General features: G+C 40.2%; 3 protein-coding genes and 1 long non-coding RNA gene across 12 annotated transcripts in view; 2 read left to right on the forward strand and 2 right to left on the reverse strand.

Annotated features, from left to right (window-relative positions):
* ncor1 (nuclear receptor corepressor 1) overlaps positions 1–5,475 on the reverse strand; it is a 47,271-nt gene extending 41,796 nt beyond the window's left edge. The window contains exons 1-2 of one of the 3 annotated variants that reach the window (XM_028422563.1): positions 5,349–5,475; positions 1,417–1,604 (exon numbers count right to left, since the gene is read on the reverse strand). In XM_028422563.1, the coding sequence (XP_028278364.1) occupies positions 1,417–1,527 (111 nt within the window). In that variant the 5' untranslated portion in view covers positions 1,528–1,604; positions 5,349–5,475. Of the gene's footprint in view, positions 1–1,416; positions 1,605–4,588; positions 4,730–5,348 lie in introns of those variants that run through there. The other 2 variants (XM_028422564.1, XM_028422561.1) reach the window with 2 other exon arrangements.
* On the forward strand, positions 4,763–15,994 carry pigl (phosphatidylinositol glycan anchor biosynthesis, class L). The gene is made up of 7 exons (XM_028422587.1): positions 4,763–5,595; positions 6,325–6,424; positions 11,865–11,955; positions 12,974–13,041; positions 13,849–13,880; positions 14,915–15,048; positions 15,339–15,994. Exons 1-7 carry the CDS (start codon positions 5,259–5,261, stop codon positions 15,465–15,467), a joined length of 891 nt encoding a protein of 296 aa, XP_028278388.1. The 5' UTR covers positions 4,763–5,258; the 3' UTR covers positions 15,468–15,994.
* On the reverse strand, positions 15,764–18,388 carry LOC114446760 (uncharacterized). Its single transcript, XR_003671778.1, has 3 exons — positions 18,290–18,388; positions 16,693–16,782; positions 15,764–15,902 (listed from the first exon to the last, which is right to left on the reverse strand). It is a non-coding gene; the product is annotated as an uncharacterized LOC114446760 (long non-coding RNA).
* LOC114446753 (polyubiquitin-C) lies at positions 16,364–24,389 on the forward strand. Of its 7 annotated transcripts, XM_028422574.1 has the most exons (4): positions 18,594–18,724; positions 19,759–19,994; positions 23,626–23,848; positions 24,077–24,389. In XM_028422574.1, exons 2-4 carry the CDS (start codon positions 19,767–19,769, stop codon positions 24,313–24,315), a joined length of 690 nt encoding a protein of 229 aa, XP_028278375.1. In that variant the 5' UTR covers positions 18,594–18,724; positions 19,759–19,766; the 3' UTR covers positions 24,316–24,389. The 7 variants fall into 7 exon arrangements, with proteins under 7 accessions (XP_028278374.1, XP_028278375.1, XP_028278370.1 ...); XM_028422569.1 differs by lacking the exon at positions 23,626–23,848 and having other exon boundaries at positions 19,759–21,357; positions 23,849–24,389; XM_028422571.1 differs by lacking the exon at positions 23,626–23,848 and having other exon boundaries at positions 19,759–21,357.
* Positions 24,390–25,050: the final 661 nt, after the last annotated feature.

A 25,050-nucleotide genomic window follows, 5' to 3' on the forward strand; every position in this document is an offset into this window, starting at 1 on the left:
GTGCAGCTGTTAGTTATACATTCTTGTGACTCTGAAAGTCTTCCTGTGGTTCAACAACAGACAGACATTAAGTCCATATCGTGGTCTAAACCAATCAGAAACAGTGAAGGGCTGGACCACCGTGTGCGTACGTTTGAAAACGTGTCTGCTGCTCAGTTTACCAAAAGCAGAAAAAGAAGACGGACTTGCTGAATGCTGTGCGCTAAAACTTGTTAAATACACCTTGGGAATTGAGGTGGAAAGAACAAGAACAAAGTTAGTTTTTGCCCGGACTTTTTTTACCTCACTAGAAACGTGTGTGCATAACTTCTCATACAGCCCTCCCACTTCCCACAGCTGGAGCTCAGCTTTAGAAAGAGATGAGACACAGGAGAAACTGAGGCCGCCACATTAGCCATGTGTTGAAGAAATATAAATCTCAATCACAAATATTAAATAAAGGTGTATATAAATGTAATCATTTTTAATACATGGGGGCAGATGAGATAATTGAGGAGCAACAGCCAGAAAATACAGAGAGAGAGAACAAGGATACAGGGAAATGAAGAATTCTATATTAACTGGAATCTTCAGTATGGATTTCTGACACGCAGACTTGTTCACTAGTTTGTATAAGTGCTATGAGTTGTGTTCATTAAACATGGTTTAAATTCATTTTAGGATGATATGTGTGAGTATTTTAGCCCATTCATATTTCCTGTAATGGATATCAATTTTTCCCCCTCAGTATTTCTAAAACTCTGGATATTGCCTTGCTAGGCCCGTCAGATAAACAAAGTAGATGTAGCTGCAGATGATAAGAGAAGGTGAAAAGAACTTTTTTGTTATATAATAACACACAAAACACTGCGTTAACTGTGAAACGGTGCACCTAACGTTTGTGCTGGTGCACCGTGCCAGTGTAACCAGTGCTAAAAGTTAGTCTAGAACCCTGTTAAGTCACTTGGGGATTGCACATATCTACAACAAAATCTTCATTTAAGCAACCAACAGTAACATTCTGCAGACCTTAACTGCACACCTGAACTCAAGCCACCAGGCTCATTGTTGTGCCTAAACCTAACCTCACTGCTATTTTGCCTGTTACCAAATTCAATTAAGGGGAAAAAGGACATTTGAATGTCGTCTAACTACACATGGAACTTGAAAGCATTCCTGACTGTATATGAAAGTAAAATCAGCAAGACAGAATGTAGCACATTCAAGACATAGGACATACTCTATAAATTATGAAACATAAAACACTTGAACCTAAACCAGCCGAGAGAATTTACTTAGTCCAGCCCAAAGCAAATTCTTATGCTCGAATCATTGGTCACACATGGGTTCCTACCAGATCGACAGAAGAAAGCCAGATCATTTATAACACAGAAAAACACAAACGTCAGCTCAAACAATGCTTAAGGAAGGTTTTACCTGTTGGTGGCGTGTGCTAGTGAAAGTGTACTGGACAGAATGTGGTGGGTATCGGCTCTGCTCGCTGCTGAAGCTCCCCTGGGTGGGAGGGTAGCCCGAGCTACTGGACATCCTGGCTCAGTGCTAGCGGGCTGTCGCTGCTTTACAGATCAAAGTTAAGCTACACCATGGTCAGGGACACAAACCACCTGGATCAGACAGACAGACAGATTGTATTATATTCTGTTATTAGTTTTTGTTGGGTTAGCTATAAAGACAAGACACTTTTAAAAAATCAAACAAAAACATTTTAGCAAAGGCAAAGAATATCCTTTAAATAACAGCAAACCCTCAGCTGTTAAGCCACATGTTCTTATTGTACGCGCTAACTTCCAGAAGACTAGAGGCTGGAGACTAGACAACAGAAAGGCTTATATTCTTATCTTACAAAGCCTTGTATATTTAGTTGCTTAGATATGAAATGTTACATTTAGGGATAAAATGCAAATAACCTTGAGCCTTCTGCCAGCTATAGCTTAGCTTACAGGTAGGGTGGGTATTGAAACCCGGGAACAGGCCCTGTTAAATTCTTAAAGGCCATAGTATTGTTTGGCTATATGTTACTGATACCGGAGAATTCCGTAGTGCAGTGCCTGTGTGAGAGGCAGATGGTGGAGAAAATGAAACATACAAAAGACAAGCTTGTTGTAACTCCAACAGGTCATTTGCATGGGGGATATGGCTATGTGCACTTTATACCAATAAAGTGCACATAGCCATAACCACTGCCCTTGCAACAGTGTCCATCAACAACAATAAACAAAAACATGCTTCAGGTTTCGAGAAGGTTTTTGTAAGGTTTAGTTATCACACACCTGACTATACATTGGATGGTTCAGGAAAAAAAAATCTGAACCGTTACACGATCACGTGTACACATGTCACGGTTCAGGACGTGTGTTTTGTTTGGTTCAGGACATGCACATCATGGTGGTTGCTGTAACCAATGTCCAAGCCCTAGAGCACCATGTGATGCACTGCGATGACGCAGACAGCATAAGCTGACAATGGTCTGCTAAAAAATAAGAATTACCTGTTGATTTTGTATGACTTATTCTGTTTAGCTGGCGGTCAAAAGTAACACATTTAAAGACAGAAGCCACACGCCATACTTTGGACTCGGACTTTGGACACCCCTGCACTAAGGAAACAAGAGGGGTCAGTCGAGACGATGCACCAAAGTGAAGCCCTTTGTCATCCGGTCTCTTTGGTAGAGAGAGAGAGAGAGAGACAAGGAAAACAAACGAGCATGCAAATGGAAATGATCACGGCCTGCAAAATTATAGAGCTCATTTTAATTTAGCATGCGATAAACTGATATATTGCTCATCACGGCAGGCCTACTACTGCAATTTAACAAAATATTGGGATGGTAAATAGAAAGTCAATTTTGGATTTTGGGAATCATGTTAGTTTATCAAGAGCAGAAACCAAGAAAGAGCCAAAAGCATTGTAAGTGTTTCCCATCTGAACTCAAAAGTTTCTGGATAGTAGTTTAAAGCAAGAATATCACTTGAATCTTTTGGGCTCTTTTTTGTCATTCTTCTCAAGCGATTCATTATATAAATCTATTCTTGCCGCCTGTATCATTTTCACTTAACTATACAAGATTTACAGCCTGAACACAAGGCCAAAATAGTATCATGCTAACTTAAGGGTGTGAAAAGCTACAACCTGTGGCACTATAACCAGAGTAGGAAGCTGTTATTTCATTTTCTACTCTGAAAGCCACAGGGGTGGGTTAGGTGGGTACCATCTAGTTGTACAAATTAAAAAAAACTAAAAATAACAAAATGACGTGTAACAGAAATTAGTCAATGTTGCTGGTATACCCAGCTTTATAATAATGATCAATTTAGCCGTTTTCATCTTCATTTTTCCAACAAAGTGAAACAATGTTCATTATACTTTTACAAACCAGTCATGATTATTATGTCCGATATGTCCAAACAAAGACAACACAGGACATGTGATAAATCAGGTCCAATGCAAATGAGATCAAAAATCATATTAAGCAGCAAGTTTTGGCTTTTAGCCAAAGAAAGGTAGAGCAATCTGCTGAAAGCAATTTGTCGAATTTGAGAAGCTGTCAAATATGTTTGAAGCAAATATATATTATAACCAAATATGCTGCAGTAATAAGTATGTCTAAATATCAAAAACTAAGCTGTAGCACTGAAAGAGAGATTGGTTTGCCAATTTTGTGCAACTTTGCTCCAGCTATGACTAACAGAACCTTGGTTTAAACATGCCTCAGAAGATGTTTCCTGTTTAGTAAGATATTACTGCAGTAAACCTTTTGTTATTCAAAGCAAATTATTATTTAGGATATTAATATGCTTAGTATCACACTGCTACAGCTCTAGTTAGTGACCTGACTATAACCTGGGTTCATAACAAAGATAACTATAATAGCAATTATTTATTGGACCTTCAGAATACAATTTAACCTTAATCCCTCCTCCATCATATTTATTGTGATATTGAGGCACATATAAGAAACGTGGCTACATACATTCTTTCCTGGGTGTTCCGTTGCCCTAACTGTTTTTTATTTTAACAGTTAATTGTAGTTTCCATGGGGTTTTAGAAGCATGCGATTTCAAGATAACAAATAACTGCCTTCAACAGCTTTCATCGTTTAAAAGCGAAGTTTTTATTAAAGTTAGCGAGTAATACATTTACTTAGATCTCTACAACGATTTCCGTGCAAACCCACCACCCACTGTAACATTTGTGGCCCCCGATACAGCCTCGCAATGAGAAATATTGCTGCTGCGTGTTGTTATTGTTGTCTTTTAACACCATACTGTCCTATAAACGTAATTGGGCTGTATCTTATCTTGGGGGATGGGACTATTTCCACAACAGACAGCATCTCCGGAAATGCACAAACGCACGCACAATAAAAACCGTTAACTTAAAACTATGAGCTACTTTAGCACTGCAGTGTAATGCCTCGATGTTTAAGATGTTTTTCTTGTCGCTAGCTAGCTAACTTAGCCTGAATTTCACCTTTGAATTCTCAACCACGTCGCCATCTTGCAAGGCAGATTTCAACGTAGACCGGGGCGCTTAAATAGCGTGCTAATTAGACATGTTGCTGTGCTGCATATTAGGAATTTATACTCACCGCATATTTAGAAAATATACCGATGGGAAAGAAAGGTATCCCAAGGTAAAAATATGAGTCAATTGTTGATTGTAAATCCGCGGGTTATGGGCTGTGGACGACTGGGCAGACTGTAGGCTGCGCCGCATTAGTCGGTTGACGTCCTGACAGGGTGGAATAAATTGTACCTACTCGTTTGGACCCCCGAGTGCTGGTGTTACATATCAAATGTCTGCATATAAGGCACCGCGTATCTGCGCATTTACAAAGCAGACAAACCGTATATTATTTTTTTTTTTGGTAAATCATTTTAAACAAAATTATATTAGTTTTTATATATCTGCAAGGATAGTGCAGTACGACAACTAAAGCGTCCCTCAAACACGGCTGTGTTTCTGGTGTTAGCAATTTTTACTTTTTGAAAACACCAACTTTACTCTATTTGTGCTACTTGCTTGGTCTTTTTCCTGGTCAACTTTTCTAAAAATATCCAATAGACAGATAATGTAATTAGTTCATCTATCTACTACTGATTTAAGCACAAATAAAGCAGGACACGGCGGAGACTCTAAATCATTTAAAACACAATTGAGGCGATAAACATGAGCAATCATTGTTTTATTGGACTTATGTTATGATACTGTTTATTTTATCCTTTAGATTTTATCTTTTAGAATAATACACAAACTGCATGTTTTTTTTTTACGCGGAACTAATACACGTCTGGCTCTTGTCTTTACACGGATGGCTTACAGTAACGGTCAAAATAATGAGTATTTACCTGGCTGCCTTGGTAGTTTTCTCCTATTTGGCCTGGATAAAATGCATTTACTATCGACATCGGCGAACGATGGTGAAGTCGTTGAAACATGTATTGAACAGTTCATCTAGCAGAGAGTCAAATGGATCTGATTTTAGAGCTCTTATCGTAACTGCGCATCCGGATGATGAATGTATGTTCTTCGCGCCAACGATTATACGACTCGTTGAGTTGAATGCCAGCGTTCACTTGCTGTGTTTATCTAAAGGTATGAAGGCAACACACTTTTATTTGCATAAACATTGCTGACAAGTCACTGTTGTGGGGAATTGTCAGTCTCGTGGCATGCTAGTTAACGTGAGCCGCCTTTAGTTTTACTTACAGTGCATTAGAATATTGAAAAATGTTAGCAAAACATAAAATACTGCCTTAAAATGAAAACGAAAGATCAGCATCCTGAAAACTGTGATGTTGCTTCGCCAGTCAGTAAACGTAGCACCATCTTACATATCTTACTAATCTCACGTGAAAGGTTAATTGCAAGACAGACGGGCTGTTGGAGAGAAAGGTAGTTTTGAGGAAGCACTTTATTTAGTTTTCATACACGTCAAGCCACCTAATGACCACTGACTTACTAAAAGCATTCTATGTGCTGTCAATATAATAAACCTAGACAAGAAGGATTCCAGAAGATGGCTGCTTGTGTTAGCTGTTGTTGCTTTTTTCTAGTGGACTGTAAAAGGATTTCATAAGTAATGGTGAAGCAGAGAGAGTAAACATATCAGTGTTTACATGAAATAAAAACATAACCCTCCCAAACTTACAGAATTCCAGAGGTGGCATTGGTTGTGGTATTAATATTGCTGCAGAAAGGAATTGTTACATCTCTAAACAGAAATAATCTTGTTACAAACTTTACTTAATTCACAATGAGAAGGTTTATTTAGACTCACTATGGTATATACCTGGATTAATATGTCATGTAAATATTACACAGGAAACTACTACAATCAAGGAGCTCAGCGTCAACAAGAACTTCTCAACAGCTGTGCCACGTTGGGGATACCGGCCTCCAGTATAACCATACTAGACCACAAGTAAGCAGCTGTCTTGCATCATGCAAATCACAGCATTGCAATTTTGCAATTTTGCCTTCACTGTTGAAAGTTATCCCTGTAAGAATCAGTGCTATTGTGATGATGTTCCCATTTGTGTGGTTTCATTGTCTGATTTAAAAATGACGTTACTTGATTTGATGCCTGCAGTTCAGGACTTAGATCTCAGCATGCGTGCCTGTTGGAGTCCCCCCACCCACTTTCAGTGTCTGTCAGGACAAAAAAGAGAGTTGACCACAAATCACACTCATCTATTGTTTCTAAAACAGATGTGATCTAGCCTGACCTGATGTATTACTTATATGTGTCACAGAGGCAATAAAATAGTACCCAACAGAGACAGTAATGAGTCACAAAAAACCCCATAACAAGCTTAAGAATTCCAGACCTGCATTAGTAGAACTTTGTTTTTTCTATTAACATTATATATCTGTACACCTATTCACTGCTATTCACTGCTTATGATGCATGAGTTTAGATAATACACAAACTTTCTACTAATGTATAAGTCAATAAAATGTGTCCACTCTGCAAGTAGAGCCTCTTTTAGCCCTTAGCAATCAATCAACCAGGCTCAAAGTATACATTTAAGGCAGTATCTCTAAGTAGAAATTGAGTTTATTTGGATATCCTGGTTAACATTTTTAGGAAGTATTGCCTGTTTTTTGTATTATATTGTTTTTTTTTCCACAAAAAAATAAATAATGGAAATGTTGATGATGTTCTGATACTTAAAGTAATAAGTTCTCTAAAAACATACCTCCAGACTTGCAATGTGCTTTTTAGGTCAACTTTGAGTCAGATTTTCACAGTTACACTTTAACCTTTGTTAGTGTTTGTTGCTTTGGACAGCACAAACTGAGTATGTCATCTCAGAGAAAAGACATCATGAGAATATTTCCTGCAAATGAAAGTCTTCTGTCTCTGGCTATTGGCAAGATCAAGTTTCAGAGAAACTAGTGGTAAAAAGAGATTTTTTTTCTCTCTGGAGCAACCCTGCAGTTTTCTTTGAAAATGTTTGCAGTTTCTAAGAACCTCTGGGCTGCCTGCATGTGAGTCTCTACATGTTGGCTCGCCAGGATGTATGAACTCTGGCACTAACCTGGAACTCACAGTAATAAGTTGGCAACCTGCCCAGGTTGTCTGCCCTAGAGAACATTGCTGGTGTGTGTTTAAACACACATGCACAGACTTCACAGGTTTATCTTGTGCACACAGAATATAGCTGAACTTTGATCTTAGGGTTGTCTGCACCTTTGCTGAACTGGAGTGTAGCCTATTTTTCCTTTTCTGTGTATTCTGTTGTTTGCACAAACACACACCTAATCAGCACCAAGCCCCCCTCTCTCTCGCTCTCTCTCTCTCTCTCTCTCCTTGTTTCACCCCTCCTCCTCTTGTTCATGTCTGCTGAAACCCACTGCCAAGGACTGTGGGATACATTTTGGCAACACTGTAAGTACTGCTAATGTAGGTCATTCCAAACTCTCTTGGTTGTCTGTACATGGCTAGCCACATTTTGGCTTTGCTCTCTAACCTTCTCTGCTGAAGTATGTACAGATGTACATCTGAGCCTAAGGCCTCTCCCTGTTTCTCTGACTGCTCAAATCAGTGCACAAAGAAAGAAAAAGTTGCAGTACCACATTTGGTTCAATATTAAAACTCAGACGTGTTAAAAACTGCTTTTTTGTCACAGAAAGAGTGATGGAATAATAATAATGTGCAGTCAACTGCGTCATTATAGTGAAAGAGAACCTTGACAGTGTGTGCGCACTGTTCATATTCACACAGTTTCCAGTGTGTCAGGCACACCTAGCCAAAACAATTCCAGTCTAATGATGTCCTCCTGCAGTTAATCTCCTTTAACAGCCCTTCATGTCATGTATCGTAGCACTGTACATTTTCATTATTGTTGGGGGAGAATTTTCCTACACAGATGATTTCATATTTACTGTTTTTCTAAGGCAACATCTACCATGTCATCATCAAAGAGGAAACTGTAAAAAGAGAAAATTACTGGGCTTTGTATCCAGTTCCTAAACACATTATGTCCTCTGTTGTTTTGATACAATGGTCCTATGAGTTTCAGTAGTTCGGGAAATTACTCATGGATAGAGCCACAGACACAAAATCACTGTATGTTGAGTTTCTTTACAAACTCATGCATACTTCACAAGATGGATAATAGGTTGTATAACAATGACAGATAGTAGCTTGTATACAGTAGTACAGTAGATGTCGTCAAAGAAAATGTCAAGCCTGAAACAAGCACTGTTGCAGTAAAGTAATCCCAGTTCAGGATCTTAGATTTTTTTTATGTGATACAATAGTAAGCTCTCAACTGTAAGATTTAAATGTGTTGGTTTGTGCTGCCAAGCAAGTTACTATAATTTTGTAATTCAGACATTAACCAAAGCATTTGCTGTGCCATGAAAATGGACATTGAAAATGGACATTGACATTGTCTTACTGCATGCATGATCATGGTCTCTCTTGCTGTTATGTGTGATGTACTGTCTCCACTGGAGTTTCTTCACTACAAAAGTCACAAACGTGGACAGTTTTCACAATGACAGATTTGGGCGAGTCTCGCTCACTCGCAGTTATTGCCTTGTTCTCCAAGATGACAGGAATAACACGTGAATTCAGTTTTAAAATAGGATTTTCCCTTTAATGCTTACTGAATAGGACAGCTGTGTTGACAGTATCTGGGGCCCCTGTGCATGTTGGGGCCTTTTGTGATCAAGCTCGATCTGAGCACGCTCTGCTGCCTCTCCACTTGCTCTGGCTTGACCTCTGTCTGCTCCCTGGACTCGATTATAGCTGCTCACTGCACAAATCCAACTATTCCATTTCTTCATTACATTAAACATCAGACTGAGCCGAGGCCTCGCTCCGTCTCACCCACCTCCCTTCTGTCTGACTTCTGTAACCGAACTCCCCTACACTTTGAATGTATGCAAAATCTTTTCTCAGAGCTAAACCACAAAATGAAATCTGTTTGGTTTTGATAGGATTAGTGTGATTCTCTGTAGGGATATAAACACAGAGCTCAGTACAAGGATAGCTGTATTCACTGCAGTAACATCCTGTCCCCATGCAAGGTTTAAATATACATTGATCAGAGGTAAAAATAGCCTTAGCTGATTTATAAGCACATGGCAGGGCACAGTGAACTGTGGTGAGATGTTCCAGCCCTGCCGCTGACCTCTGGCTGTGCTTTTGACTCTAGATAGATTCGTCAGCACCACACACTGGACTCTATATGGGCAAACAGTGGCTTTAAAATTTAAAGTATTTTGCATCCAGCATTTGGTTTTTGTTTTCTTTGTGGTCTTGCAGTGATTACCTAAAAACAACACTAACAACCACATATTTCCATTGTTGTCATCTCAAGCATGTGTTAATATCGGTAAAACCTGCAGCCACAGAGCAGAAACAAGGTTTCAGTCACTGAATATAGTTGTGGCTTGCCATTAACAGTGGGATTCTGTGAGATTCAAGATTCAAAGTGTTTATTGTCATATGCACAGCAAGGTATGAATGAAATTCTTACTTGGCTGTCAACACTGAATGCCATTAAAGATTGAGGTATAATAAAAAATAGAATTTAACAAATAAGCAATTGAGAAGAGCAAAAAGTAACATAAAATATAAAACTATGAATGCATAAGTAGAGATACATACATGTGCATGTGTGATATATTAGCTGTTGTGCAAATTCAGCAGAGAATGAATAATTGTGCAAAAACTGTCAGGAGGTAAACGGCACGGTACATGTGAAATTATTAAATGTGAAGATGCATAAAACGGCAGACAATATTGCAGTTACTGTGTTACTGGATGTAAACAGTGTGCATACTGTCAGCCTGTAGTGGCATCACCGCCGTACCCCGCAGGGACACATAATCTGACTGTGTGGACAGAAGTCTGGCAGTTTCACAGGCCTGTGGTCCATGTGACCAGACTAAACAAGCCCTCTCTGACACACATACACACACATGCGCACACACTGAATCCCTTAACTGGGCCAAAGTTCAACAACTGCATACAGATGCCTGCAAGCAATTAGACATCCACATGCAAAGCTACAACGGGGAGCTAGGGAGGTTACTTTAGGACATTTTGTGCGGTTGCTATGGCAAAGCTGACACTCAGCCTGCATCCTGCTCGAGAAAGGTCAGGTGTCATATCTTTTGTTCATTTTTTTCCCTCCCTCCATGCAGCTACATGTGCTTAGCTACGGTTGTCAAGCTGTAAGGCAAAATGCCTAAAATAATAAATGAATAAATGCAGCAGTGGGAACAAATTTTACATGGGTAGCTGGGTATAATATTACAGGAGGAAATATTCATGTCCTTCATGTTTAGATTCACAGGTCTTTTATTAATCATAACCCATAGAGAAATGGAGAAAAAAAGGTTTGTGTGGTTGCTTGTGCAACACACATGTAGCCCTATTATTATATAGGTCACTGGTATCAAAATGTCAGAGCAGTGCATTCACTCAATGACAGACAGTTTTAAACTGTCTCTGAACCCCTGACCCCCACCCCTCCTTGTGACACAGTCAGACCCCCCCCCCCCCCCCCCCCCCCCCACCACACCCCTTCACCCTTTATACCAAAGCCTGACCCTCGCATCAATGACAGCCAATAGATTTGTGTTTTAATCCATCACTTCCCTCCACTAGCTCAACTGTCCTTGCTCTTTGTTAGCAACAACGGGGAGGGAAGCAACTGTTGACACACCCCTATTTTATGCACTCAGGTATACATGCGTGCTGGGCTTTCAATAACTGTTATTGTGCTGGTCATGTCCTCAATTAATTGACTCATCAGAGAGTTTTAAAATCATTGTGGCATCAACATTTTACCAGGCAACAGTCCAAAGCTCCAATACCCGTTTATCATTTCACATACAGAATTTGTCCATTAGTCAGTGCAAAGCTACATGTGGTGATGTCCTTCGCACTCTTATCATATTTGCATTAACACAAATAAAATCATATCAAAGTGTAGGTTTGAAGCATTTTGTTGCATTTTTTTTCATGAGTTTGGGAGAACACTGAACAACCTTAGAAACCTATACTTCCAAAAAGGGAGTGTTTGCATGTTTACTGGGCCAAGAGAGTGGGTTGCTGATGTTTGGTGTGTACTTTGTGTTGCCTGTGGGCTGTAGTTTCAGATGAACAAGAGGCTAAAATCCTTCTGACCCTTCACTTTTGTACTTCCCAGCACTCATGTTTGCATTCCATTTTCGGGCGCTGCATTAATTTTGTACTAGTGTGCACAAAAATGGGGCTGAAATCAGACTTAACTTGTAGTAAAGTTACACAAGTCCACAGATGCACCACTGTATCTAAGTACAACACTGTTGTAAAAATAACTGTTTCAATAACCAAGTGTATTTGTTTTGTCCTGCAGGAAACTTCCAGATGATCCCAAAGCAGAATGGAACATCTCAGTGGTTTGCTCTGCAATTGTACAGCAAATACGAGCTCACTCCTTCAACATGGTATGTTCAGCTCTGCGTTTAAATCCTTGCCTTTCACAGCAGTGACTTCTCTGACATTTCCTGTTTGGTGTTAACACACAATTTTCCTGTCGTACTGTGTCAGAAATTCATGTACTGTATTGTTTTGTTTCTTCCATATGTTTTGGCACCACAGCTTCCTAGATCATTATCCCAGCTTGACTGCGGTCTGTGTAATAATCCTGTCGGGCCACCACCTCCTCTTTCAGTTCAGCCCAGAGCCTCCTTAAAACCAGGGGAAATGTTCTCTGCTGCAGCAGAAAGTTTGGATTCATTTTTGGTGTTTACACAAAGATTGTTATCGTCCAATTGTGCAGTTCTGCGCCATTAGCTAATGGGAATGTGGCAAATTTAGTTTCAAAGAATTTTTATCTGGTCTATCTCAACAAGGGCAAAAATACTCACTGCTGTTACAGACAGAAAGTAAAGCGTCTGCTGATCACTTTTTGTTATCAAAGACGGCATACAAACACACCAGCTCCTCCCATCCTGTCAGGCTCAGCAGCAAAAAAAACACCTCTGGTCACAGAGAACACATCCTTCCTAATGAATGCAGGCAGAGACAAACGGCTAGTTCAGTTTCTATCTCCTGAAATTAGTTTCATTTCTTTGCTCTAGGACCTTGTCATTCTCTTGTTCCATGTATAAACCTTATATATATAGCCTATAAAATATGTGCTGTGTTCTGATTACAAAGACACAGTCATGGTTATATACACCAGAGCACAGCAAATGCTTAAGTTTTTGTTTTTTTCCTTTTTCCCTTTGACCTGATTTTTTTTACCTGTTTCCTCTGGTGTGCAAGCATGCACGCAGAAAAAGGTTTTTAAATATCAGTTGTCAGCTGCCAAGCAGCTCCACACTCAGACACAGAAACCCTTCCACTAACCCAAGAAAAATCTCTCCCCCCCCCCTTTTTTTGTTCTGTTTATTTAAATTCAGTTTTAGATACCCAGATTCTGGCCTCTCACCCACACAATGGGATATTTTGTTGTTCCAGGTGCTGACCTTCGATGGAAGAGGAGTGAGTGGTCATGCCAATCACATAGCCATCCATAAAGCTGTCAGGTACAAACCATCAGAAAATGGTTGTTTAACTTAAAGATGCTATCCTCATGGATATTATGTGGCTTAAACACAGAAACCAGCCCACTCCACAACCATAAAACTCTGTCCAGGAAAAGGCAGAACATTTAGTCACATCAACATCCATCTCTCCAAATGTTTTCCCACAAAGACGCACGCACGCACTCACGCATGCACACACACACACACTGAGCATGTTTTTCAGAATTGGTCTGTTACATAGCTGAGAGGTCATCCAAACAGAGTCCTCAGAGGCACTCGGCTCTGCTCCCAGCGAGCAGCAGTAAATCCTGTCCCTGAAGTGGTGAGGTGGGAGGGCAGCTCTGGTTTTGGAGAGGCCAACCAAGCTAGTTGCATCAGACTGTTTGTTAAGAAAAAATGTTTTGCACCATAGAATGAACATCATGGTCCCCACATTGCATTTAACTGTCTGCCAAGTAAGTTGTGGTCTTCTCCAAGTTAGCGTATCAACGTCAGTCTGTAGGCCTCATCTGTTGATCTCATGATTCCCATTAGGCCAAAACCCAGAGGGACTACAAGCTACTTTATGGTGCTTAAAATCTCAGCAGATTGCTGTTTTTGTAAACATGCTAACTTTGTTTTGTTGCCACTAATGTGAGGAACCAATAAAATGACCCAAAACATACAGAATAGTAGCATTACAGAATTTAGCAGCATTTTCACCAGTTGTTGTCGTGACAGAAACTCTTGGCTACATAATCACAAAATGTGTTATCTTATCATCTGACCATGCCCGCATTGCTTGACGCTTTTATGTTTTCCTTACAGACATCTTGCTGCATCTGGACAAGTGACTGATGGTATGTTTGACAGAAAGGAAACTTGTAAGAGGTTTATATTTTGTTTGTACTGATCTCTCCTAGATACGTTCCTTAATGGAGGGACCTGATTCCAGCTGTTCTAGTGTAAACAGTTTACACTATATGTGTGACATATGATTAGGAAGAGTACACAGGCAGGACAGAACTGAGCTTTAGGTTACACTGTAAATCAAAATGCTTCACAGCCAGACTAGGGAGAAATGAGTTTGTCACATGAGAAGCACCGGCTCCAGAGGCTAGATTTAAGAGCTCTGGAAAGTCCTGTAAAGACTGGTTCAGACATGATAGTTTGTTAATGCACAGCACCCTCTTCTGGCCAAAATGACAGCATGGTTTTTATGTCTCAACTCATTTTGGTCTGTCTGTTGAATATTAGACAAACAAATTTCCCCTCAACATACCACTCATAAAATCATAGTTTCAAGCTCTTTAATCCCATTTTATTTTTACATATTTTACATTTTATGTTTTGTGTCTTTCTCTTTGAGTTCAACAACTCTCTATATTTCACTTTCTGTTGCTCCTCAAAGCTCTTATTATATTTCATGAACTGAATGTGAAAGAAAATGTGGGCCAGTGAGAGCAGAACAAGCTGCCTTGTTAGCAGAGTAAACATTAAAGCCCACACATACACACGAACATTTGAGACTAAATCATATCAGATCATTAAATTATATGAAAATTGATGAAACACACGAGTGGTTGGAAGATACTATAACACTAGGAGGCCACATTCTTTAGGGTGCAGTAAATGTTTAATGAGTTTTTGTCAGGTATCTACACCTCACCTGTTTGAGTGGTCTTATTGTAGGCTCCAGGGAGGCAGGAGAGAGTTAAGCCCAAAGTTAAGCCTCTTCACCTGGCTGTAGCACATTACTTACAGCTTTAAGAGCCTTAACATCCCCACAAAATCCTGCTGCACAAAATACTCGAAACAACCAGTGTTGTATTAACAGTCTATATTTTTATTATGGGCTATGACCTAGTTAACAACTCTCTATCTTTACTCCCAGACTGCTGTTTTCTCTCCTTGGTGACTGTTGGCCTCCTCAGGAAGTACATCTCTTTCCTGGAGCTTCCCATCAGCTGGCTGCTGCCCTCGTGTCTCTGTTGTATTATAGGCTCACAGGGATACAAGCAAGCCAAAGTAAGCCTCCAAATAGACAGTTTGCTATCAAGGCATGTTGCTGTCCATTCTTAGAAGGCACACATATTTTTAGCACTTCACATTAAACGTATGTGCAGTATACAGTATTTGTCAAAGAAGTGGGAGATTAAGTTAACAAACCCAACGGAGTGCAGTGAGGATATTAACTGAAGCTAATGTGTGTTTTTAAGCAAGCATCGGATCATGACCGCCACTGGCTGTAAGATTAGATTTGAAAATGTCGGGCCAAGGGTTACATTATCTCTTTGACACCTCTCTGTCCTTTTCAGGCGGCCATGCTGTGTCATCGCAGTCAGCTGCTGTGGTTTCGTTATCTCTACATCACCTTTTCTCGATACATGTTTGTGAACACCTTTCAAATGATTCCACAAGGACCAAAGAACCTGAAGATTTATTAAAGATCTTGTTTATCCTGTCTGCACTGATTGCTACACGTATGAATGAATTTGATACTTTATCAACTCTAAAGGGCCTAAGCACTTTCCATAAACAAAGCTGAGAATTATTTTTAAATGATGTTTTTAGCAACTTCCTGTCTTTTTGCTACAAAAACTGTTTTATTGTTTTAGGTTGTAACACTGTATGAAATCAACACTGGATATTTGAGGGTTTTTGTTGTATTATTTCAGTACTGTTACAGATTTCTGATATAAACTGGATTTAAGAAGTGTGATTCTTATATCACAGCAGTGTTGTTTGTTTATTTGCTTCAGGTTTAGACATGCTTGTGATGGTCTTATGAGCTTGCATGCTTTCTTCCCAATTCTCCCCACAAAACTTCTCCACTGTGACACTCCGCACAGTACCTGGATCTAGACAGTGTGGAGCAACACCTGGGGAAAAGACAGAAACAAAGGACAGTCAGTTTATTTGTATTTAAACAGACCATTGGCTTTTTATTTCAGTGACACCCATTTGACAGAGATTTGAGAACATAGCTTTATTGTTTTCTGCAAATACCAAGTCTGCTCTTGTGATGATTAGTTTAGAGTGTTAAGAGTAAACACTGTATGTTGAAATACGTTTACAACAACATGAGATGGTGTGACTGTCTTGTGTCTGCAGGTCATACCATATCCATCAGGGTTGGAGCGTGGAGTGTAGAAACTTTGAACCCCGCAGGTTTTACAGAACATGTGTTTAGCAACGTGAGTGTTAAATGTGTACGTGGTCAGATTATCTTTCCCCTGGGAAGATTAAAAAAAAAAGAATCGCAACCGAGTTTCATTTTTAAAATGAATTGTACAAATGTGTCTGAGGCAGAGTTTTTTACCTGTAAGAGGGTCAACTGATTTTGTGGAACAATGAAATGGTGGTTTTGTTTCTTTGTACAAATGCTACAGCTGGAGAAACAGGTAGGAAAATTATTATAAATTATAATTATATAAATCATATTTAGATTAAAAAATGCATTTCTTTCTTTAGTATGATTGAATTAATTATCCATACTTGCAATGAAAAACATGAAGATCTGGGGAACTCCAGACTTCAAATCTAATAGCCCCACAGTGACAGCCTCCTGTATGTTTCACAAGCTCCATTCCATAAGTAATATTTGGGAGGAATATGCCTTTGTTCCTTACTTCAAGTTATACAATTAGAATGTATTTACTCAGGCCTCACATAAAGTTCAGGTGAAACAGGTGTGACTTGTTTTTTTTCGAAACCTGTTGACGTGGAGCTGGGCGTCCCACCCAAAATGTTCCAAACGCCCTGCCAAGAAAAACACAATGAGCTACAATGAGATAATAGTCACATTTACATTTGAAAAACATCTAACTTGCAACACATTTGATTCACTCTCTTACAACGACCCTAAACATTGAATATGTTAATTGAAAGCCAACGTCAAGTCTGTTGTCCCAAACTGTGAGCACTTTGATTTCATGTTTGATTTCAACAGCACAAGCTTCCAAAATGCTCAGTTAGAGCAGTTTCCTTCTTCCTGAAATGTTCTTTCTGGAACGCCATAGTTAATTCTAAGCAAGAGGCAGGGCAAAGTACAGCAGACTTGCACAAACACATTCCTTAGAGGTTGAACTAGTTCGGCCAGACACCCAGCCCTGTGCTGGAAAACACTGGCGTGTTGGTGAATCATGGGTTGGGTGTCATATGACAGGGTACTGAAGGGGAGTGGTATGGGAATGCTGTGACCCAGATACATAAATTAAGAATCTCAAAGCTGTATCATATCTATGACCCTAAAATAGAAACACCAGTGGGCTATAGCCCCCCTGTCTGGGCTGTTCTTTGATTTAATTTAGTTTACAGTGCCAGGGTTATCTGTGGTGGTGTTGAGAAGTAAAAGTGTGCACAGGTCAGTACTTAAAAGCTGCTAGTGATGAAGTTACACACAAATCTTCTATCTTATCTGGGACAAGTGGTGATTCAATGTGAATATTGTTGACCTATATTACATATGCTCATTATGTTTAATTAACTATGTCATTCCAAGAACATATCACCAAAAGATTTTTGACTGATCTGCATTTAACCTTTGATTGGTGTTTACCTTGTGGGAGTTTTAAGCATAATATTTCTTAAGGTAACAAGATCAAGCAATAAAAGTATAAATAGAAAGTATAATATTAAGCTGTTCACCTCTGCCACAAATATAACAATGTGCTATAATGCTAGAAAGTCATATAATGTCTTGTGTAAGAAAACAAATTGTTATTCATGTAGGTAAATAAAAACAGCCCATCGGTCCTACTAAACATTACTCCACTGTATTCAGGTCATGATCGTGCACTTTCTGGTCACAACTACAAAGTGAAGCTCCTTTCATTAAATGGCCTATTTCTGGGGAGAGGTAGGCAAATTAATATGTTCTTTATTTAGATGTGCCGTGTCAGTATATGGCAAATAAGGTCGGTAAAGGAGGCCAAGTCATCTTTGCCTCAAATACTTTGCCCTCCTGTTATAACAGCTGGTAGCTTCTTTATCAAACACGTTTCCATCTGCTCTCAGTCACGTTTGATTGAGATCAACCAAAGTCCTGCCCGCACATGTCCCTCTTGCGTGCCAGACAGATAAATAGTCATTCGGTCTTGATCAATTCTGATATATCAATGAGTGTAATATAACGTAAAGGTGTTTAACATGCCGCCTACACTATTATATCGTAAAGTATATAAGATATTGTCTATTTAGGTCGTGTATAACTGCTCCGTGTTATATCCTCACAGTCATAAACACAACTTAGTCAAACATTACTTACTGTATCACAGCAGCCAATCGCCGGCCAAACAAACAACTGTAGCATCCAATCAAAAGCTCACAGAAGGTTCCTGTTGCTGCGGAGGTTCTAGCAAATTCTACAGCCAGAGCCGTAGTGTAGAGAGATATCATTCCGCCGTAAGAGATATGTCGAAACATCGCACTCGAACGTTTTAGTATTGACAAAATATTTACGTCTTTTGGTAAATAAATGACTATTGTGTGCGATACCTTTGTAAATCTACACTCTGTGAATTAAAACAGTACATTTCAGGGCACTGGGAACTATTTTTCCATGCGGATGGTTATCAGCTGATGACGTTGCAGCTGTGTGTGTATATAATACATTGTCTGACGGTGTTGCAGTAGTTCTTCAGCAGGAGCCGAAAGAAAGCGCTAAAGCTCAACCAGAAAACAGACTTTTGCTGCGTTATTTGTAAGTATTTTTATTCTTGATATCTCTTTACATCTGTTATGCTCTGAACTAAAAATGGTGTTCTTAATAGCCTATTTTTCATTACTTCCGTGTAGAAACGTACTAGAATTGCCCTACACAACGGCAAAATACTACGTCTTACATTTACATTAAGCCATGTAGATGGATATATATATATGTATCTATATAAATGTGTTTCGCTACAGCAAACTTACCGATACTCTGTAGGTTTTATTGTCGATCAGTTTGTCGAGGGCAAGCTAATGTTAGCTACAGCAATGACTCAACATTTCCAGCATCGTCCATTAGATGGTAACGTCAGCTGAACAAAAGGAAGGTCAATATGATCTCAAAATGGCGCTCGGCCTGGAATGGCTGCTGGGCCACCGAAACCTCGAGTTTCTCACATACATTTATAACCTTTAGGCTTTGACACTTAATTTGATTTAACATAGCGGAACATTACGATTTTATTTATATTTTGCCTCTATGGTACCACACTTAATTTTAAACTAAGCATGTGATGTCAGCGAACTCTAGACTTTCTGCTTTTATTCATGGGTTTTGACAAATGTGTGGCATTAACTATTCAGAAATTATAGCTGTTTTTACAGTTGGTAGGGGTTCACTGGCACTCAACATGAGGACTAAAAAGTGGCCAAGTCAGTCACCTGATGTCGACCCAATAGTATGCTTTTCACACAATTAAGGCGGGACGATCCACAAACAAGCAGTAGCTGGAGATAACTGAATGCTGGCATCTCAGCATTAAGTCATGTCCGTGCATTCCAGTGACTGCAAAGAATTTTCCTTGAACTGACACTCATTATGTTAGTGATTAAGTTTGGTCCAAGAATGAGTGTGTGTGAAAATTGCTAGAATTGCTGAATTTTTAATGTCACATATCTGAAGTTTTAACTTGCATCTTTAGTAATAAAGCTGTTTACATGTAATGTGTCTTCTGTTAATCATAGTTAAAACACTGATTGTAACCATGTTGTAACCAAGTCCTTTGGTGTGCATTTCTTACATAGGTGCAAACATGCAGATCTTCGTGAAAACACTTACTGGCAAGACCATCACCCTGGAGGTGGAGCCCAGTGACACCATTGAGAATGTCAAGGCCAAAATCCAGGACAAGGAAGGCATTCCCCCTGATCAGCAGAGGCTGATCTTTGCTGGCAAGCAGCTGGAAGATGGCCGCACCCTCTCTGACTACAACATCCAGAAGGAGTCCACCCTCCACCTTGTCCTGCGTCTGAGGGGTGGTATGCAGATCTTCGTCAAGACCCTCACCGGCAAGACCATCACCCTGGAGGTGGAGCCCAGTGACACCATTGAGAATGTCAAGGCCAAAATCCAGGACAAGGAAGGCATTCCCCCTGATCAGCAGAGGCTGATCTTTGCTGGCAAGCAGCTGGAAGATGGCCGCACCCTCTCTGACTACAACATCCAGAAGGAGTCCACCCTCCACCTTGTCCTGCGTCTGAGGGGTGGTATGCAGATCTTCGTCAAGACCCTCACCGGCAAGACCATCACCCTGGAGGTGGAGCCCAGTGACACCATTGAGAATGTCAAGGCCAAAATCCAGGACAAGGAAGGCATTCCCCCTGATCAGCAGAGGCTGATCTTTGCTGGCAAGCAGCTGGAAGATGGCCGCACCCTCTCTGACTACAACATCCAGAAGGAGTCCACCCTCCACCTTGTCCTGCGTCTGAGGGGTGGTATGCAGATCTTCGTCAAGACCCTCACCGGCAAGACCATCACCCTGGAGGTTGAGCCCAGTGACACCATTGAGAATGTCAAGGCCAAAATCCAGGACAAGGAAGGCATTCCCCCTGATCAGCAGAGGCTGATCTTTGCTGGCAAGCAGCTGGAAGATGGCCGCACCCTCTCTGACTACAACATCCAGAAGGAGTCCACCCTCCACCTGGTCCTGCGTCTCAGAGGTGGCATGCAGATTTTTGTCAAGACCCTCACCGGCAAGACCATCACCCTGGAGGTGGAGCCCAGTGACACCATTGAGAATGTCAAGGCCAAAATCCAGGACAAGGAAGGCATTCCCCCTGATCAGCAGAGGCTGATCTTTGCTGGCAAGCAGCTGGAAGATGGCCGCACCCTCTCTGACTACAACATCCAGAAGGAGTCCACCCTCCACCTGGTCCTGCGTCTCAGAGGTGGCATGCAGATTTTTGTCAAGACCCTCACCGGCAAGACCATCACCCTGGAGGTTGAGCCCAGTGACACCATTGAGAATGTCAAGGCCAAAATCCAGGACAAGGAAGGCATTCCCCCTGATCAGCAGAGGCTGATCTTTGCTGGCAAGCAGCTGGAAGATGGCCGCACCCTCTCTGACTACAACATCCAGAAGGAGTCCACCCTCCACCTGGTCCTGCGTCTCAGAGGTGGCATGCAGATTTTTGTCAAGACCCTCACCGGCAAGACCATCACCCTGGAGGTTGAGCCCAGTGACACCATTGAGAATGTCAAGGCCAAAATCCAGGACAAGGAAGGCATTCCCCCTGATCAGCAGAGGCTGATCTTTGCTGGCAAGCAGCTGGAAGATGGCCGCACCCTCTCTGACTACAACATCCAGAAGGAGTCCACCCTCCATCTTGTCCTGCGTCTGAGAGGTGGCCAGTAAAATGATTCCATGATAAAATGATATTAAGTCAACACATTAAAAATTGTTACAAAGTTTTAAACATGACTGAAATGTGAACTATACTCAATAAAGTATTGAACTTAACTGGCTATTGTCTGTCTTAAATTGCCTGAATAAAACTAACAGGATGGAGTGTAGTTATCCACACCTAGCATTAGGGAAAACTAATGAATGCTTTTTATTAGTTTTGTGGGTTCATATCAATAACTTTTAAGCAACATTAGGGCAGATCATCAGTGTAAAGCCATGTGACATTTTTGATAAGTAGATGCTAATTTTTTTAAGTAGTAGTAATCTCAACATCACATCTAAAATTGTCAAATCAAATTTAAGAATATATATGAGATTAATGCTGTCATTAAAAGTACTTAAAAGGGTTAACAACTGAAAGTATTTATATAGGGAGTAAAGGGGATGTGAAATGTTTTGCAATTAAAAGGCCCAGAAATACTAAAGGTTATAAAAAGTAGACTCCTCTTGCAGTAAAAGAAACTTAGAAATTCATTGCCGTCTGGTCTACATGCAGAGTTATTGCAATAATAGTGTATGAAACAGCACCGGTCTGTTTAGCAATTAATACAACTAGAGTACAGATCGTGTTCTGCAGTACACTTACTGTGGAACGAAGAGGACATTTTTATTTGTGGTGATGTGGCGCCATCTACTGATTTGGGAATGTAACAAGTTTTAGGAGGAAAGGAAAAGGGATTAGAGAATTAAACACCAGGAAGAGTATTGTTATTCTAAACAAATAAAAAGTAAGGACAATGGTTTTATGTTTGTTTTTATCAATTACTTATTTATTTATATGATTATTAATGCCCAGGGCATTTCACAGGAAAACTGTGCAGGGGTTCACTGATATGTTCATATCTCACATTGAACAGACATTATCCCTTCAAACCTTTCATAATTTTATAGGATTTTTTTTCCCTGAGAGGGTTTTGAATTACAAACTGACAGAAAACAATAACTAAATGTTAGAGAGAGAAAAAATACACCCACACCCACATTTGTGTTGTAGAATTTTAACAATTAATTGGCTCCTTCTAGATTGGGTAACATTTAACTTTTCCTGAAAGAACAGTGCCATTTGGATTATGGATTGCACCAGATTGTGCTGTGATATTCACTATATAATCCAACAGCTAAACTGGCTCAAACCTATTATCTGCGTAATCAGGGGTTAATCCTGCCAGAGGCATTTAACTCATAGCACTGCTGACAGAAGACTCTCCTACGCCTGTGTATCAAGGTAAGAAGAATTTAGAAGAATGAGCCACTAGTGCTGGTACCCACGGCTCAGTATGAGGGCATTGTTAATTAAATAAATAAACTATAAACATCCTCTATCTATCAACATTACATTAGGCAGGTTCACCGTTCAGTCTTAATTATGTAAGTAAAATTGCTATTTGTAGACTTTTGCGTCATCTAAAAAGTACAACAATCGAATGTCTTCTGGGACCTATTTTCAATTGCGGATGAACCTCAGTCGATGAAGTATGTCCAGTATAAATACTCCTGTTCCTTCGGTAACTGCAGTCAAAGGGTGGTGTTAGTACGTGAAGTCGAATAAAGATAACAAACAGTTGTAAGTACTGTCATCAATTTTTTAAACGTTACGGGAGCTATTTCTGGACGTTATCCATATTAATATAGCGTTCATAGATTGTGATTATTGTGCTCTTTGTATCTGTTTTAGCAGCTACCTAACAGCCTCACAAAGAATGACTGTAAACTGTTAGCTAGCAACCAAAAATGAGGATGGTTAGACGTATATTTTTTTTTAACTTGCGTGACTGCAATGATACACATCTCTCTGTCTTTACGTTAGTTTTAATGATGTCTGAAACGCGTCTGATAAAGTGAATTTGCTACAGTGGGACAGATTTTCTAGCTGTATCGTCCAATTGGGTGTAACGTTAGCCGAATAAAACGAAGGCAAACAACAATAGCCTATTTTAAAATGGCGCTTGTGCTGGAATCACCGTCATCCGGCCAGAGGTTTTATGTTATTCAGTAGGTAGGAATGAGGCCTATGAGGAAGAATAATAAATAAGGGCGAATGTGTAAACAAATGTACACAAACAATTACTGTATATTCGTCACAGGAAAATAAAGATGGATATACATTGTGAATGTGATAATGTAATATGAATTTGATGTATTTTTGATTTATCTCTCTACCATATGATTACTAATACATAAATTTCTCATTTTCACAGGTGCAAACATGCAGATCTTCGTCAAGACCCTCACCGGCAAGACCATCACCCTGGAGGTGGAGCCCAGTGACACCATTGAGAATGTCAAGGCCAAAATCCAGGACAAGGAAGGCATTCCCCCTGATCAGCAGAGGCTGATCTTTGCTGGCAAGCAGCTGGAAGATGGCCGCACCCTCTCTGACTACAACATCCAGAAGGAGTCCACCCTCCACCTTGTCCTGCGTCTGAGAGGTGGCATGCAGATCTTTGTGAAAACACTCACCGGCAAGACCATCACCCTGGAGGTTGAGCCCAGTGACACCATTGAGAATGTCAAGGCCAAAATTCAGGACAAGGAAGGCATTCCCCCTGATCAGCAGAGGCTGATCTTTGCTGGCAAGCAGCTGGAAGATGGCCGCACCCTGTCCGACTATAATATCCAGAAGGAGTCCACCCTCCACCTGGTCCTGCGTCTCAGAGGTGGCATGCAGATCTTTGTCAAGACCCTCACCGGCAAGACCATCACCCTGGAGGTTGAGCCCAGTGACACCATTGAGAATGTCAAAGCCAAAATCCAGGACAAGGAAGGCATTCCCCCTGATCAGCAGAGGCTGATCTTTGCTGGCAAGCAGCTGGAAGATGGCCGCACCCTCTCTGACTACAACATCCAGAAGGAGTCCACCCTCCACCTTGTCCTGCGTCTGAGGGGTGGTCAATAAATTAAAATCAAATTCAGTCTGTCCAGCTGTTTACTTAACAACCTGGTTAAATAAAAGATGTGATTAAATTATAAGTGCTTTATTGTTTTTTCTCCACAGTTGTTTTTAAAATGCAAGCATATAGAATTTTATTCTCATTTTCAGTCACTATTATACACAGAGATTAATGCTGAACTGTGGCGGTGGTTAGTGCATAATTTAATAAAATAAGTCTTAGACAATGGCCCTAAAGCACATGTTAAAAGTGCATGAACCAGACTATATACAAAGTATTCAGCAATGGCTTTATATAGCTTTTTATAGTCCTTTTAACCATATTTAATAACAATTTACAAAATACCAATATTCAGTTATTCATGGAGTCATCTGATGGGACTGCATCAGTCATGTGAAGCAGTTATGTTAGCCTTCAGAGAGAGAGCTCCAAAACATTGAACCTCACTGTTAAAACAAGTGTAATGTCCTAAGAAGCCACTAGATGTCACTGGCTTACTGGTTATTAATTATTATTACTGGTTATTCCAGGGGGTAAGAATATGTTGAGTCAAAACACAAATACAAATGCCTTAAGCGTGAGCTGACAGGCACAAAAACAAGAGTTCACATAAAAGGAATGCAGCCACCTTTAACACACATTCCTTAGAGCCAGGCTCAGCATAAAAAAACAAACATTTGGGCCCATTTCCCACCGAATAAAACACGCTTTCTGACCACTAAATTGAAGATAACACTGAA

The sequence above is a fragment of the Parambassis ranga genome, chromosome 14 (genome assembly GCF_900634625.1).
Source record: "Parambassis ranga chromosome 14, fParRan2.1, whole genome shotgun sequence".
NCBI lineage: Eukaryota > Metazoa > Chordata > Actinopteri > Ambassidae > Parambassis > Parambassis ranga.